At 41.5% G+C, this 17,090-nt stretch overlaps 1 protein-coding gene across 1 annotated transcript in view; it reads left to right on the top strand.

Moving 5' to 3' along the window:
- Nucleotides 1-3,638, top strand: part of CYP39A1 (cytochrome P450 family 39 subfamily A member 1) — an 88,128-nt gene extending 84,490 nt beyond the window's left edge. Inside the window, exon 12 of the mRNA XM_055407080.2 lies at nt 2,467-3,638. Coding sequence (XP_055263055.2) covers nt 2,467-2,538 — 72 coding nt within the window. The 3' untranslated portion in view covers nt 2,539-3,638. The remainder of the gene's footprint in view (nt 1-2,466) is intronic.
- Nucleotides 3,639-17,090: the final 13,452 nt, after the last annotated feature.

Raw genomic sequence — 17,090 nt, 5'->3', positions numbered from 1 at the left:
AAAGGGAAATCAAAACACCCTTCACAAAGGTTTTCAGCTGAGTACAGTTTTGTTGGCAAAATGAAGATCCGGGCCAGGATTTACAGGCACCAAATACTAGTTTCTGATCTTCCAAATTAAATGTTGCGATATTGCCCAGGACTGACTCAGCATCTAACTATTTTCCCACCAGTCAGAAGACACAGGAATGCCTTTTCACATTAGAAGGATGTCAAACCATTGATACATAAAACTGGAGATCAGTTATTTTGACCAGATCCTTAAGCAGGGTTTTTTCCAGCACTTTCTTCCCCACTAAGAATTCTAGTATTTTTATACTTTTTGTTTGTTTGTTTTAAAATACATCCTTTTTCTATTTTGACCCTACTAAGAACATTTTGCAAATAGATGTGACCTCAGTTTGTAAAAAGTACAACTCTGAGAGAATCCTCGTCTCAAAGGACATTTCATTTCACAGTTCTTATTTTAGAAGGATCAATTAAAATTATTTTACTAAGTTGTGAAAGGAGGTGATAAAAAAATATAGGCAATGACCTTCCAATTACCAGGCTCTTATAAACTGCAGCAGGGGAGGGAGAGTCACCAGGGTGTGCTCCAGACACTTTGTCATCAAGTGCAAAGGAAGATCATGGGGCTTGGAAACCAGCTCCCCCAAAGGAATTTTCTTGCCACAGTACCCCAAATCAAATGCTGGTATCTCCAATTTTACTTTTGTAAGAGTTTTATTTTACCTCAGGCTAAAGAAAATAATTTAATCTTAATTCTCTCCCAATAAGAACCAAACCATAAGGAAACTTTGCAAAGCTTTCCAGGATCTGTGATTGGTCAGTTGTGTCCACATGCTGGCAATGGGAACTATTTCATTTTGAGCACTCACAAGAAGACCCACTTCAGTTCTTTCCCAAAAGCAAGCACATTTTTTGCTAACAGAGTGAGGTTTTTATTTGGCTGATTGGTTTTCTTCTGCTGTGCTTTTGGGAGTAGGGGAATGGATTCTTAGAAAAATCTCACAAGATCTATGGATCCCCCTACTAGAAAAGTACACACTTCTGAATACACATAAAATGATGGACAGTTGCAATTTCAGAGAGTCTGTGCAAGTTCTGCAACTGATTCTATCAATTGACCTAAGAATCCGCTTGCTGAGAAACTCTTTCTGTGCCCCATTGCATTCAAACTCATGACAGAAGAAACTCATCATCTAAGTTAGATCACCCTCCTCCTTCCTCACCCCTCTTCTTTCTCCAGCACTCAAAGTTGACAGAACAGGTTGGTTTTCTCATTCAAGCTCCTAAGCTTCAGCAATCTCTTTGCTTTATTTGCAATGAACTGACCTCCCCTCACCCCCGCATCCATTCACTCCTTGTTCGTAACTCAGATGTAACAGAACCTATCAGAACATTTGGTACCCACAGAATATCCTTTTGGACAGTTTTGATCTTAGGTCCACTATAAGAGTGGTTTGCACCATCAACACCATATTGTCTTATGAACATCAGTAACATGTGCCATAGAAGTCTCACTCAGCAATTATAAGTGAGGTGTCAGATATTGGGGGCCAGAAATGTATTGAAAGAGCTTTATTTGTGGTATCCTCTTCACCCAGCTAAAGTGAAGGGTGAGTCCTAGGCTCATAGCCTTGGGATATGTGAAATTGTGAAGAAGCTGCTATTAGAATAAGGGATTGACACTGATGAACCTATTTGCAGGGCAGCAAAGGAGATGCAGACATAGAGAACAGACTTGTGGACACAGCGGGGGGAAAGAGAGGGTGGGACAAATGGAGAAAGTAGCATGGAAACATGCACATTACCATATGTAAAGTAGATAGCCAATGGAAATCTGCTGTATGACACAGGGAGCTCAAACCGGTGCTCTGTGACAGCCTAGAGGGGAGGGATGGGGTTGGAGGTGTGAAAGAGGCTCAAGGGGGAGGGGACATATGTATACCTATGGCCAATTCATGTTGATGTATGGCAGAAACCAACACAATATGGCAAAGCAATTATCCTTCAATTAAAAATAAATTTCTAAAAAAGATTAAGGGATTGCATCCTTTTCTGTCCCTTGAATAGTAGTTTTAATCACTCAGTCGTGTCCGGCTCTTTGCAACCCCATAGACTAGACTGTGGCCCACCAGGCTCCTCTCTCCATGGGATTTTCCAAGCAAGAATACTGGAGTGGATTCCCATTCCTTTCTCCAGAGGATCTTCCCAACCCAGGGATCGAACCCGGGTCTCCTGCATTGCAGGAATATTCTTTACTATCTGAGCTACAGGGAAGATCCATCCCTTGAATAGAAGGCTAAAATTGATACTCGCCATGGAGAACTCATCAAGTGAACCCGTCCAGCCTTACAAACCTAAACTCTGTCTTTCGGGAACAATCACCCTGATTAAACCTTAGGTCCACACTGTTGGCTTACGTGCCTTAACTTCTATCCTCTTTCTACATTTCTGCTTTTAGAGTTCTCTCCACTTGGTGGGTGTCCAGCAGCCGGAAGGACGATGCCGGATTCAGTTTAAACAAAGAAAATGATGTCTGCTGGAGGGCCAGGGCCGTCTGGAGGAATGTCGTCCAGTAGCCCGGCGGCACCTAGACCTGAGTTTGACAAGAACACGTCACTTCATTTTATTTTAGGATTCAGTTCAAGACAATGTCCAGGTGGCATGTGTGTTTGGTATTTTAAGTGTATTTAAGAATCAGACATCACTCTCACTGATCCCGAGGCCCCAGTACAGGATAAAATGTTGCAGTGATCCAAAAAGAGGTATTCTTCAGAAGTTGGCATTGGTTTCATACATTACTGCAGCAGTCCCCAACCTCTTTGGCACCAGACACCGATTTCATGGAAGACAATTTTTCCAGAGATCAGCAGGGGAGGCGGAGTTTTCGCCACCTCCTGCTGTGTGGACTGGTTCCTAAAAGGCCAGGGCCCAATACTGATTCGTAATTGGGGATCCCTGCATTTTTATACCAAAACTTTAAATAGAAATAATGTCATTTGAATGAAATTTTTCATACATTAAATTCACTGTGAAGACAACATACTTTAACTTCTATTTTGAAAAAGGCTAATAGTCTTAGACTTGAAAGAGTATTAAATAATGATTTCTGGAAAGTTGCTATTTTTCTTAATATGATTCTTAACTAGCAATTGGAATTCTTAAACCACTATTAATTTAATTATTTATGAAACATGTCTAATGCTAAATATATGAATAAAATGATCACTTTCTAAGACCTGTGAAGTCAGGGATCATGTCTGACCCTCATTTCTATCCTCCATTCTGCCTAGGACAGCACTTCTCTATAGAGTATATTCAATACATGTATGTTGACTGATTTATTCATTTGTATTTTAATTAAGATGAAAGCACCCTTCTGATTCAAGGTGTTTATAATTGTAGTTGAAGAGATAATATTTTTCCTAATTTATAGAAGCTCTAAGTGACGTGTCAAATCAAATAACATTTCAATCTACTACTTAAGACTTTTGCCTGAAATATTTACTATGAAATCCAGAAAAGAAATCCTATCATGTTCAGGAGAAATATATGACCCCAATTACAGCGTGATTTGTCCTCTAAGAGTCAATAAACTGCCGTCTGCCTCCTTGGCTTCACAATAAATAAGCTTTGCCGTGCATGTGTCCTCTGGATTATTTGCTCCCCTGTGCTAGAATTACCCCGTGGGGTTGAAAACGATTGCTTACTCATCTATCTCCCACCAATAAGCAGATGACTCGCTAGGGGAAAATTAAGTACTTTGGAATGCATTAACTCTTCGGGACTGATTCAGTGATTTTGAAGCTTAGCTATCAGCTTGCCGCTTAGCTTAGCAGGCTGGGGGTCTGAGGACTGAAGGGAATGAAGAAGGCAGTTGAGAATCCACAGGAGAGCTGAGAACTGCCGACCACTACCTGGCGGTTCTTCTAAATATGGCAGGTGTGCTTCCAAGGAAGGCATGTCCTCTTCCAAACAGCTGGGGCCCACAGCCAAACATGGTATTTGCAAATAATAGACACTTGAGCTAAATCTGCAGACATTTGGGGCTAGTGTTTATCTCTTTATTATAGCTTGGTAAGGTTGAAGTTAGCTGGCAAGTTTATGCACTTAAAAAAACTGTGCAGATGTGGGAGATCTATAACCTTTGAGATCGAGCATGGTAAGAGGAATATACTTGGAGGTCCCTATTTCTTTTTTTTTTTTTGGTAAATTAATTATTTTAATTGGAAGCTAATTAATTTACAATATTGTAGTGATTTTTGCCATACATTGACATGAGTCAACCATGGGTGTACATGTGTGCCCCATCCTGAACCCGCCACCCACCTCCCTCCCCATCCCATCCCTCAGGGTCATCCCAGTGCACCAGCCCTGAGCACCCTGCCTCATGTATCAAACCTGGACTGGCAATCTGTTTCACATTTGTTTCAAATGCTATTCTCTCAAATCATCCCATCCTTGCCTTCTCCCACAGAGTCCAAAAGTCTGTTATTTACATCTGTGCCTCTTTGGCTGTCTCGCATATAGGGTCATCGTTACCATTTTTCTAAATTCCATATATATGCATTATTATACTGTATTGGTGTTTTTCTTTCTGATTTACTTCACTCTGTATAATAGGCTCCAGTTTCATCCACCTCATTAGAACTGATTCAAATGCATTCTTTTTAATAGCTGAGTACTATTCCATTGCGTATATGTACCAGAGCTTTCTTATCCATTCACCTGCCAATGGACATATAGGTTGCTTCCATGTCCAAGCTATTGTAAACAGTGCTGCGATGAACACTGGGGTACACGTGTCTCTAATTCTGGTTTCCTTGGTGGGAAACCAGCAGTGGGATTGCTGGGTCGTATGGCTGGGTTGTACGGCAGTTCTATTTCCAGTTTTTTAAGGAATCTCCACACTGCTTTCCATAGTGGCTGTACTAGTCTGCATTCCCACCAACAGTGTAAGAGGGTACCCTTTTCTCTGCACCCTCTCCAGCATTTATTGTTTGTAGACTTTTGGATAGCAGCCATTCTGACTGGCTGAGATAGTACCTCATTGTGGTTTTTTTTTTTTTTTTTACAGTTCATAACTTTTATAAATAAAATAAATTAAATGTACAGTGAATAAGTTCTCTGAAATATTTCAATATTTCTGCAGGTTTAGTAACATCGTAAAATACATTTCAACTAAAATTCACAAATCTAAAAACCTGTTAGGCATTTTTAGGCGTTTTAAGATGGAAATGAAGACCAATGTTACATCGTAATATGCCAATTACAAATAGTACTTCAAATAGCAAATACTACAGTTTGTCCCAAACTTTAAAAACTATTCATGAACTCAACACTGAACTATTGATGGCTATGAGAATTGTTTCCTAGCCTTTTTGAAAATTTCAACCCATTTACGTTTAAGGTAATTATTGATAAGTACGATCCCGTAGCCATTTTCTTTATTGCTTTACACTCTTTCTGTGTATCCTGTATATAGAAGATCCTTTAGCATTTGTTGGAGAGCTGGTTTGGTGATGCTGAATTCCCTCAGCTTTTGCTTGTCTGTAAAGCTTTTGATTTCTCCTTCATATTTGAATGAGATCCTTGCTGGGTATAGTAATCTGGGCTGTAGGGTATTTTCTTTCATCACTTTAAGTATGTCTTGCCACTCCCTTCTGGCCTGAAGAGTTTCTGTTGAAAGATCAGCTGTTATCTTTATGGGAATCCCCTTATGTGTTATTTGCTGCTTTTCCCTTGCTGCTTTTAATATTTGTTCTTTGTGTTTGATCTTTGTTAATTTGATTAATATGTGTCTTGGAGTATTTCGCCTTGGGTTTATCCTGTTGGGGACTCTCTGGGTTTCTTGGACTTGGGTGATTATTTCTTTCCCCATTTTAGGGAAGTTTTCAACTATTATCTCAAGTATTCACTCATGGTCTTTCTTTTTGTCTTCTTCTTCTGGGACTCCTATGATTCGAATGTTGGAGCGTTTAACATTGTCCCAGAGGTCTCTAATATTGTCCTCATTTCTTTTAATTCGTTTTTCTTTTTTCCTCTCTGTTTCATTTATTTCTACAATTCTATCTTCAAGTTCGCTTATCCTGTCTTCTGCCTCTGTTATTCTACTGTTTGTTCCCTCCAGAGTGTTTCTGATATCATCTATTGCATTATTCATTGTATATTGACTCTTTTTTATTTCTTCTAAGTCCTTATTAAATCTTTGTTCCATCTTCTCAGTCCTTTTCTCCAGGTTATTTATCTGTAACTCCATTTTGCTTTCAAGATTTTGAATCATTTTCACCATCAAAATTTGAAATTCTTTATCAGGTAAATTCCCTATATCTTCTTCTTTTGTTTGTGTTGGTGGGCAATTATCTTGTTCCTTTACTTGCTGGGTATTTCTCTGCCTCTTCATCTTGCTTATATTGCTTTGCTTGGGGTGGCCTTTCCCTCTTCTTGCAGTTTGTGGAGTTCTCTTTATTACGTAGTTTCTTCGCTGTGTGTGGGGTTGGACGGGTGACTTGTCCGGGTTCCCTGGTTAGGGAAGCATGTGTCGGTGTTCTGGTGGGTGGAGCTGGATTTCTTCTCTCTCCTTTAGAAGACAATGGGCTGCTTTTCTGGGAGCCTGATGTCCTCTGCCAGTATTCAGAAGTTGTTTTGTGGACTTTACTCCGCGTTCAAATGTTCTTTTGATGAATTTGTGGGGGAGAAAGTGGTCTTGCCATCTTATCCCTCCGCCATCTTGTTTCTTCCTCCCCAGAACACTGGATTCTTATATTCCACTTGGTCGTGGAGTATCTCTTCCCAGCTGCTCCAGCAAGGCGCAGCCGCTGTACCTTACCTTGGACGAGGGGTATCTCCTCAAGGCCGCGCCTCCTGCTTTGAATGTAGATCAGCTCCTCTTGGCCCTCCGGTGCCCAAGCAGCCACCGCCTCCTGAACGTGGTACAGCTCCTCTCGGCCACCGCCCTAACCCTGGGCGCGGGGTAGCTCATCTCAGCCACGATTCTGCACGTGGTCGGTTGCGCCAGAGCCGGGCGTCTCCCGCATCTGCGCCGCCGGAGCCGGGCGTCTCCCCCTCATTGTGGTTTTGATTTGCATTTCTCTGATAATGAGTGATGTTGAGCATCTTTTCTTGTGTTTGTTAGCCATCTGTATGTCTTCTTTGGAGAAATGTCTGTTTAGTTCCTTGGTCCATTTTTTGATTGGGTCGTTTATTTTTCTGGAATTGAGCTGCATGAGCTGCTTGTATATTTTTGAGATTAATTCTTTGTCAGTTGCTTCGTTTGCTATTATTTTCTCCCATTCTGAAGGCTGTCTTTTCACCTTGCTTATAGTTTCCTTCATTGTGCGAAAGGTTTTAAGTTTAATTAGGTCCCATTTGCTTACTTTTGCTTTTGTTTCCATTACTCTGGGAGGTGGGTCATAGAGGATCCTATTTCTTTTTATTTCCCTAGCCTAAGATTTTATATAGGGTTTCCCACATGGCTCAATGGTAAAGAATCTGTCTGCCAATGCAGGAGATGCAGGAGACATGGGTTCGATCCCTGGGTTGGGAAGATCCCCTGGAGGAGAAAATGGCAAGCTACTCCACTATTCTTGCCTGGAAAATTCCATGGACAGAGAAGCCTGGTGGGCTACAGTCCAGGTGGTCACAAAGAGTCAGATGTGACTGAGCCCAGCACACACAACACATATTAATCAAAAGTATATTCATATATATATATATATATGCAGGTATATATCTATATGTATTAACTTGAGTTTAATACTTTGGCCACCTGAGGTGAAGAGCTGACTCATTGGAAAAGACCCTGATGCTGGGAAAAATTGAAGCAGGAGAAGAAGGGGACAACAGAGGATGAGATGGTTGGATGGCATCACCGACTCGATGGACATGGGTTTGGGTGGACTCCAGGAGTTGGTGATGGACAGGGAGGCCTGGCGTGCTGCGGTTCATGGGGTTGCAAAGAGTTGGACACAACTGAGCGACTGAATTGAACTAAACCGAACTGAAGGCAGATTTGTATGCAGTGCAGAGAGTTCATTTGAGACGTCCTCCCAGGCAGCAAAAGTAAGGGATCAGAAAGAATATGCCACAATCAAGTTAATTTATTAAGGTAGGTGTCCCAGCCCCTATTTCAAAGGACAAGCCATGAGAGATGAGGGGACCATGTTCAAGGGCATGTGAGGAGTGGCTGAGCATGGTGAGGTGAGGAGCATGGGATTCTGAATGTAGTTTTGATCATGTTTTATTAGAAATGTGAGATCATCTATGTGCAGAACATCCTTGTGGAGGCAGCCATTCAGGCCCATGTAATGATTAATATTAACCCTCCTTTTTCGTGTCCCCGCAAAGGGCTTATAACTTCATTTTTACTTAGCAGCCTGAAACAGAGAAGGGTTCACGTATTTACTGACGGAATTGCAGAACTAAATGGTAGTGCCACTGGAAACTTGTAATTAAAGCAGGAAATGGGAAAGGAGGGGCCATTAAAATTGAAATTAGGAAGTCACCTGCAGAAACTTAAGTGTGAGCCTGTAGATAGAGTATGTACTCATTAAAAGGCATGTCCTTTCAAGATTTTAACGTGGACAAAAAAGGAAGTGTTTTAAGTCTGTTCAGGCCAGGTAACAAAATACCATAGAATGGGTGGCTTATAAACCACAGAAATGGGTCTCTCACAGTTCTGAAGGTGGGCAAGTTCAAGACCAAGCTGCCAGCATAGTTGAGTTCTACTGAGACCCTCTTCCTGGTAAGGTCAGTATTTTCTCAATGTCCTCACACGGTAAAAGGAGTGAGGCATCTCTTTGAGGTCTCTTGTAAGAATAGCCATTCCCTTCATGAAGGCTCCACCCTATTCTCATGACCTAATCGACCCCAAAAGGCCCCAACTCCTAATATCATCAGCTTTGGGAAGACTGAATGTGTGAACTTAGGGAAGGCACAAATATTTAGACCAGAGCAGGACGTAATCCTCCATAGTTGCTCAACTTTCTAAGTAGAATTGAAAAGTATTTTGTTCCAATGGAAGACCCTGGACAGCATTTGGAAATGCAGGTGATTCCTCCTCTTTGGGTCCCCAAATCTCTTAATAGAGCAGCCAGGAGCCTCGGATTGTCTCTGTGAGCATCCACATGGGAGTAGACCGTGATGCTTGGCTTTCATCAGCATAGCATCTTTTTTTAAAGTTTTTAGAATAAATGTCTCCATATTTCTTCATTAATGTTGGTTTGGGTAATTAAAATGAGCTTATCAAAGTTTCATTGTTAGTTTTAAAATCTTATTTTTTGTTATTTTAATGAATGGCTATAGGTGGAGAAGGAAATAGTAACCCACTCCAGTGTCCTTGCCTGGAGAATCCCATGGACAGAGAAGCCTGGTAGGCTACAGTCCACGGGGTTGCAAAGAGTCAGACACGACTGAGCGACTGAACGGAACGGATAGGTGGTTACTAACAAGGATACAACCTATATTATACTATTTTCTTAATGAACTGCCTATTATTTACATTCTAGAAGCCAATCATATGAGCTTCTGTCACTTGAATAATTACTGTGAGGCACTTTGCTAAGCCCATTTCACTCACCCACTTTTATTCTCACAATAATCCAATGTGCCAGGTGGGTTTCTATGATTATCATCCCTGTTTTACAAATGAGAGAAATAGAGTTTGAAGAGACTCAGTGACATACTTGAGGTTACACACTGAGGAAGTGGCAGAGGCAGGATTTGAACCCAGGGAGTCTGGCTCCGGGGCACATCCTCTTAACACTAAATAGTGTGGCATCCTTCTCTCTTGCTCTTTTGGAAAAAGCATTTTAATCTTTTTTTTTTTTTTTTTTTGGCCTCACAATGAAGCATGCGGGTTCTCAGTTTCCCAACCAGGGATCCAACCCATGCCTCCTACATTGGAAGCTCAGGGTTTTAACCACTGGACCACCTTCCTAAAGAGAAAAGTGTTCCGCATGAGAGACAACACCGTTAACCTTGCCACCATAATCCACATTCTGGGTTCTCTGTTAAGTCTGCGGGAAAACCAGATAATTTGTCACATAGCCTGCATTACAAACGGAGAAGGAAAAGAACTCTTGTTGCTTACCAGTGTCCTTCCTCATCAGCTTCTGTCTCCAGGAGCCTTCAGGCACCACCCTTCCTTGTGAGTATTGTACAGTGGACCAGCCTCAGATGAAGTGTAGCATATAAGAGAGATGGCCATTCACTGAAGAAAAATCTCTGATAAAAATACATCTTTTTAGTGAGGTCATATAAATACAAAGTTTGTGACAAATGTTATAAATTCTAATGATATATTTTAGCAGGCACTGTCCAGTAATAGCAATTGACTTTTTTTTTTTTTTAACAGTGTTCTACCTTGTTCCTTCACAAAAATAGCCGTGGTCATTAGAGCCCCACTAGGCCATAGGGTAAGGGAGATATATGGATTTTTCTCCTTCTGGCAGAGACAGGAACTAGACAAAATCTGAACAGTCTTAGTCTAAGCTCTGTCTTTAGGTGACTTAGAAATTGGGGAAGAGTTATTTTGAAAGCACTTAAAGGAAGGGAAGTGATGTTTACTTCACAAGGCCTATAAACTCTCATTTGATTTTTATTGTTAATACTGGAAAGAAACATGTTAGAATCATAATACAGAAGTGGAGAGATCAGTCTAACATCCTGGCTTTGCTGCTTAAGAAGCTGAAATCCAAGTTGGAGAAATGTCATGTGCCCTTGTAGGATGTCCAGTGACTAGTGAAGACAACCCTCTGGGTGAGATGATTTAAATGAATGAGTCTTTGAAGACCAAAAAAAAAAAAAAAAAAAGGAACAAATGAGTAAATATTTAACTTCTTTTGGCAGCAAAACTTTTCTTTCTAAAACACATTAGTTTCTAGATCTCCCAGGGAAAAAAAGCAGAGAAATCCAACTCAACATTTTGCTGACTAATACTTTGTTAGTCATGAGGTCACAAAGTACCCGTTCATTAACATATGAGACTAACCATAGCAGAATTAACTGTTAAACTGAGACATATTGTTTTCTTCTACTTTTAAAAGTAAAGAAAACAGCAATTCAAAACAGTGGAAAAATCCAGTTGATATCCTAACTGAAAGTCGTTCAGTGGTCATGGCCAAATCTTTTTGGGACCCTGTGGAGACTGTAGCCCGTCAGGTTCCTCTGTCCATGGAATTCTCCAGGCAAGAATACTGAAGTGGGTAGCCATTCCCTTCTCCAGGGGATCTTCCTAATCCTGGGATCAAACCTGGGTCTCCTGCATTGCAGGCAGATTCTTTACCACCAGAGCCACCAGGGAAGCTTAAAGCTCCCTGAAATAGGAGATAGGAGGCAACTGTTGTATAAAAGAAGAAGAATGGTTGTACTGTGAGAAGATGCAAGTTCAAGTTCTAGCTTTGTCCTTTAGCTTCATATAATAATCAGCAAATCAGTTCAGATCTCTAAGCTTCAGTTTGCTCACAAGTTAAAGGTACACTGTCCACTTAATTCAGAAGACTATGTATAGATCACAATAAACTGTGGAACATTCTGAAAGAGATGGGAATCCCAGACCACCTGACCTGCCTCTTGAGAAACCTGTATGCAGGTCAGGAAGCAACAGTTAGAACTGTACATGGAACAACAGACTGGTTCCAAATAGGAAAAGGTGTACGTCAAGGTTGTATATTGTCACCTTGCTTATTTAACTTATATGCAGAGTACATCATGAGGAACGCTGGGCTGGAAGAAGCACAAGCTGGAATCAAGATTGCTGGGAGAAATATCAGTAACCTCAGATATGCAGATGACACTACCCTTATGGCAGAAAGTGAAGAGGAACTCGAAAGCCTCTTGATGAAAGTGAAAGAGGAGAGTGAAAAGGTTGGCTTGAAGCTCAACATTCAGAAAACAAAGATCATGGCATCTGGTCCCATCACTTCATGGGAAATAGATGGAAAAACAGTGGAAACAGTGTCAGACTTTATTTTTTTGGGCTCCAAAATCACTGCAGATGCTGATTGCAGCCATGAAATTAAAAGACGCTTGCTCCTTGGAAGGAAAGTTATGACCAACTTTGATAGTATATTAAAAAGCAGAGACATTACTTTGCCAACCAAGGTCCGTCTAGTCAAGGCAATGGTTTTTCCCGTGGTCATGTATGGATGTGAGAGTTGGACTGTGAAGAAAGCTGATCGCCGAAGAATCGATGCTTTTGAACTGTGGTGTGGGAGAAGACTCTTGAGAGTCCCTTATACTGCAAGGAGATCCAACCAGTCCATTCTAAAGGAGATCAATCCTGGATGTTCATTGGAGGGACTGATGCTAAAGCTGAAACTGCAATACTTTGGCCACCTCATGCAACGAGTTGACTCACTGAAAAAGACTCTGATGCTGGGAAAGGTTGGGGGCGGGAGGAGAAGGGGACGACGGAGAATGAGATGGCTGGATGGCATCACCGACTCTGTGGACATGAGTTTGAGTGTACTCCGGGAGTTGGTGATGGACAGGGAGGCCTGGCGTGCTGTGATTCATGGGGTCGCGGAGGGTCGGACACGACTGAGCGACTGAACTGAACTGAACTGATGTATGGGACAACTGGGTGAGTGTGTGCGTGTGTGTGTGTGTGCGCGCGCGCACTCACACTTAGTCACTCAATCATCAACAACTCTTTGCGACCCCATGGGACAACCAGATATTCACATGCAAGAGAATAAAGTTGGAACCCTATCTCACACTATATAAAAGAATAAGCTCAAAATAAATCAAAGATAAATGTAACAAGATAAACTGGACATCACCAAAATTAAAAACATCTTTGCTTCAAAGGAAGGGATTCAGAGTAGAATTAGGGATGGTGTCTGGTGCCTAGAAAAAGGGGTGAGTGCTACTTCTCTGCAATGTTTCAAGTCTGCCTCGGGCATCATTGCTCTCCAAAGAATTCCCATAGCCTCCTGTGGTTTCTGTGCCTTGCTCAGCATGGCTAGGAACTTTGCAATCTGTCTTCTCTTCTGCCTGGACTCCCTAGGTCTCAGATCTCCCCCAGACTCAGGTAGACCATCTCACCAGACTTCATCAGACTCCACCCCACTCCATCAGATTGGGATTGGCTGTCTCACTCCTCGCTAGCCTAGAGGAAGCTCTTTCTATTTAGGAAGAATCTCTCTGCGCCCTGCTTCTCCAAGCCTCACTGTACTGTCCCCAAAACTCAATTCTACTTGTTATTAAAGAGTTGGCCTTGATTGCTCATAAAACTCACAACCGAGCTAAATTTTAAGGACAGAAATGGCTTAAATTTAAACATTTTCCAGGAAGTGATGAAAAATAGTTATGTTCCATTATTCTGGTACAGCAAAGATGAGAATGAACAGAATAGTTAAGTTGCTATATTAGAGCATTCCAAAGGTTTCTAAATATCTTAATGTAATGATACCATGAGTTAAAGATAATAACGGTAGGTTAATGCTAATAATAATAATAAGCATACATTGATTGAATCCTTACTTTTGGTGTGGTTTAGGCACTTTTCCTGCCCTACCTTCTTTCAGGGAGAACAATTAAAAACAACATCCAGTAAGGAAATATTGATTTTGGCCCTCAGTTCCAAGAAATGTAATAAACTAATTCATAAAATAAGCATCCCAAAATTGTTTACAATACTTTCTTGAGGATGTTGGCTAAGATACCAGAGAGGCTTGTTTTATATTTGCTTACACTGGTGGAAATCAGCAAAAGCATTTTATTTTTCAATTCATTTACCCAGCAAAAGAAATAGAAGCAGAGTATTTACTTAAGGAAAAGAGCTTTCAAGGCAAAGGCAATGTTTTTCTCGGCAATACTTGACAGATTATCCACTCTCCCTTGGAGAGGGCCCATGGTGAAGAAGAGAAGGCCTTCCTAGACTGAATAGTGGGGCTTAGAAGAAGTAGCTCTAAGCTGAGTCCAAGCTGCACAGTCATAGCTTCTAAGTCCTTTGTTCTCCTCTGCAGTATGAGAAGGCTGGCCTAGACGAGAGAAGTCACAAGACCCTCCACACTTTCACATGCCTCATAGCCTCTGATTGCTGTGCATACATGGCTGTACAGTATATATAAATATATATACAATGAAATATCACTCAGCCATAAAGAGCAATGAAAGTGGGTCATTTGTAGCATCCTGGATGGACTTAGAGTCCATCATACAGAATAAAGGAAGTCAGAAAGAGAAAAACAAGCATCATATATTAACGCATACATATTAGTTCGGTTCGGTTCAATTGCTCAGTCATGTCCGACTCTTTGTGACCCCATGGACTGCAGCACGCCAGGCATCCCTGTCCATCACCAACTTCTGGAGCTCACTCAAACTCATGTCCATTGAGTCAGTGATACCATCCAATCATCTCATCCTCTGTCGTCCCTTTCTGCCTTCAATCTTTCCCAGCATCAGGGTCTTTCCCAATGAGTCAGTTCTTCGCATCAAGTGGCCAAAGTATTGGAGTCTCAGCTTCAGCATCAGTCCTTCCAATGAATATTCAAGACTGATTTCTTTAAGGATTGACTGGTTTGAATGAATATATATGGAATCTAGAAAAATGGTGCAGATAAATCTATTTGCAGGGCAAGAACAGAGATGCAGACACAGGGAACAGACACATGGCCGTGGGTGGCGAATGGGATGCATTAGGAGATTAGGATTAATGTGTGTGCGCTGCCATGTATAAAACAGAGAGCACAAGGAGCTCAACTCAGTGCTCTGTGGTGACCTAGAGGAACGGGATGGGGGTGGTGGGAGGTCCAAGAGGGAGGGGGATTTGTATACATACAGCTGACCCACTTGGTACAGCAGAAACTAACACAACATTGCAAAGCAAATCTACCCCAATAAAAAATAATTAATAAATATCGCATTCAGTTCAGTTCAGTTCAGTCGCTCAGTCACATCCAACTCTTTGTGACCCCATGAACCGCAGCACGCCAGGCCTCCCTGCCCATCACCAACTCCCAGAGTTCACTCAAACTCATGTCCATCTATTCGGTGATGCCATCCAGCCATCTCATCCTCTGTCATCCCCTTCTCCTCCTGCCCTCAATCTTTCGCAGCATCAGGGTCTTTTCCAATGAGTCAGCTCTTCGCATCAGGTGACCAAAGTACTGGAGTTTCAGCCTCAACATCAGTCCTTCCAATGAATACCCAGGACTGATCTCCTTTAGCATGGACTGGTTAGATTTCCTTGCAGTCCAAGGGACTCGCAAGAGTCTTCTCCAACACCACAGTTCAAAAGTAACAAATCTTCGGCACTCAAGATTCTTTATAATCCAACTCTCACATCCATACATGACCACTGGAAAAACCATAGCCTTGACTAGACGGACATTTGCTGGCAAAGTAATGTCTCTGCTTTTTAATATGCTATCTAGGTTGGTCATAACTTTCCTTCCAAGGAGCAAGCGTCTTTTAATTTCATGGCTGCAATCACCATCTGCAGTGATTTTGGTAGCTGTCTATTAAAGGCAGAATTTGTAGAGTAAATAAGTCCCAGCCACAGGCCTTTCTGCATGAAGGAAGTGAAGGGGATGAAGGGCAAGGCAGCTTGAAGCAGTGGGAAGAACACTGACTGTGGGCTCCAACATCTCCTTCTCGGTTCTGGCTCATGCGTTTACAAGCTCTCTTACTACTTGACCTCTCTTGGCCACAGTTTCCCAGCTATAAAACAGGAAAACGATACTAGCTGCCTCATCCTAGTGTTTAAGACAGATCCCTTTGTGAACTCTGTTTTTTTTTTGTATTTTTTTTTTATTTCTAAAAAAGAATTTTATTAAAAAAGCACAAATGCAAAGAAATGAACAGAGGAAAATGTATGCATCGAACCTGGACTGGTCACTTATGATAATATACATGCTACAATTCCATTCTCCCCAATCATTCCACCTTCACCCTCTCCCACAGAGTCCCAAAGACTGTTCTAAATGCCTATGTCTCTTTTGCAGTCTCTTATACAGGGTTCAGGTTACCATTTTTCTAAATTCCATATATATGCATTAATATACAGTATTGATGTTCTTCTTTCTGGCTTACTTCACTCTGTATAATTGGAAAACGATACTAGCTGCCTCATCCTAGTGTTTAAGACAGATCCCTTTGTGAACTCTGTTGTTTATCAAGTATCATTCAGTTTTGAGATACAACCATGATAAAAGACAAGTCTGGATCAACTTCCCCACCCCTAAGCTTCAATTTTCACTCCAACTCTCTGCACTGTTAAGCCTAGGAAATGTCTAGCTGTCATTTGGGGGAAACTCAATGTTTTTCTCCAGTAGCTGTAAGTACTGTCCTCTGCTTGTCATGTCACACATATCCTGACCCTTCCTTGCAGGTTTAGACAAACAAGGCCCATATTGAGCTCCACATACTTCATATTCTCCTCAACCAGCATGCTGTGAACAGCTTCTGTTCTTTTCTAAATAAAATTTCAAGGTTTCTATCTCCCCATTTTCTCTTGAGAACCACAGTGAACTCTGGAGCTGGTTTTTTCCATGAAAATGCTCTTCATGAGGAGGTAAACATCAAAACCCAACATACAAGACAGTAAAGCTTGTCTAGTGAAGAACTGATGCTTTTGAACTGTGGTGTTGGAGAAGACCTTTGAGAGTCTCTTTTACTGCAAGGAGATCAAACCAGTTCATCCTAAAGGAAATCAGTACTGAGTATTCATTGAAAGGACTGATGCTGAAGCTGAAACTCCAATACACTGGCCATCTGATGTGAAGAACTGGCTCATTGGAAAAGACTCTGATGCTGGGAAAGATTGAAGGCAGGAGGAGAAGGGAATGACAGAGGATGAGATGGTTGGATGGCATCACCAACTCAGTGGACATGAGTTTGAGTAAACTCCAGGAGTTGGTGATGGACAGGGAAGCCTGGAGTGCTGCAGTCCATAGGGTCGCAAAGAGTCGGACATGACTGAGTGACTGAACTGAACTGAGTGCGCAAGTTGCATTTCCAACATTTTTTTACCCATGTAGCATTAATTCATCATCTGGTCAAAAGGAAAAATAAGCCCAAAATAAAATAAAAACTAAGGCATTCTTCTCCATAGGTCAGTATCTGAAACATAAATGG

This window comes from Moschus berezovskii, chromosome 23 (genome assembly GCF_049115385.1).
Source record: "Moschus berezovskii isolate FMDL1 chromosome 23, NW_MosBer_1.0, whole genome shotgun sequence".
Lineage (NCBI taxonomy): Eukaryota > Metazoa > Chordata > Mammalia > Artiodactyla > Moschidae > Moschus > Moschus berezovskii.
This window is presented reverse-complemented; position numbering and strand designations above follow the sequence as displayed.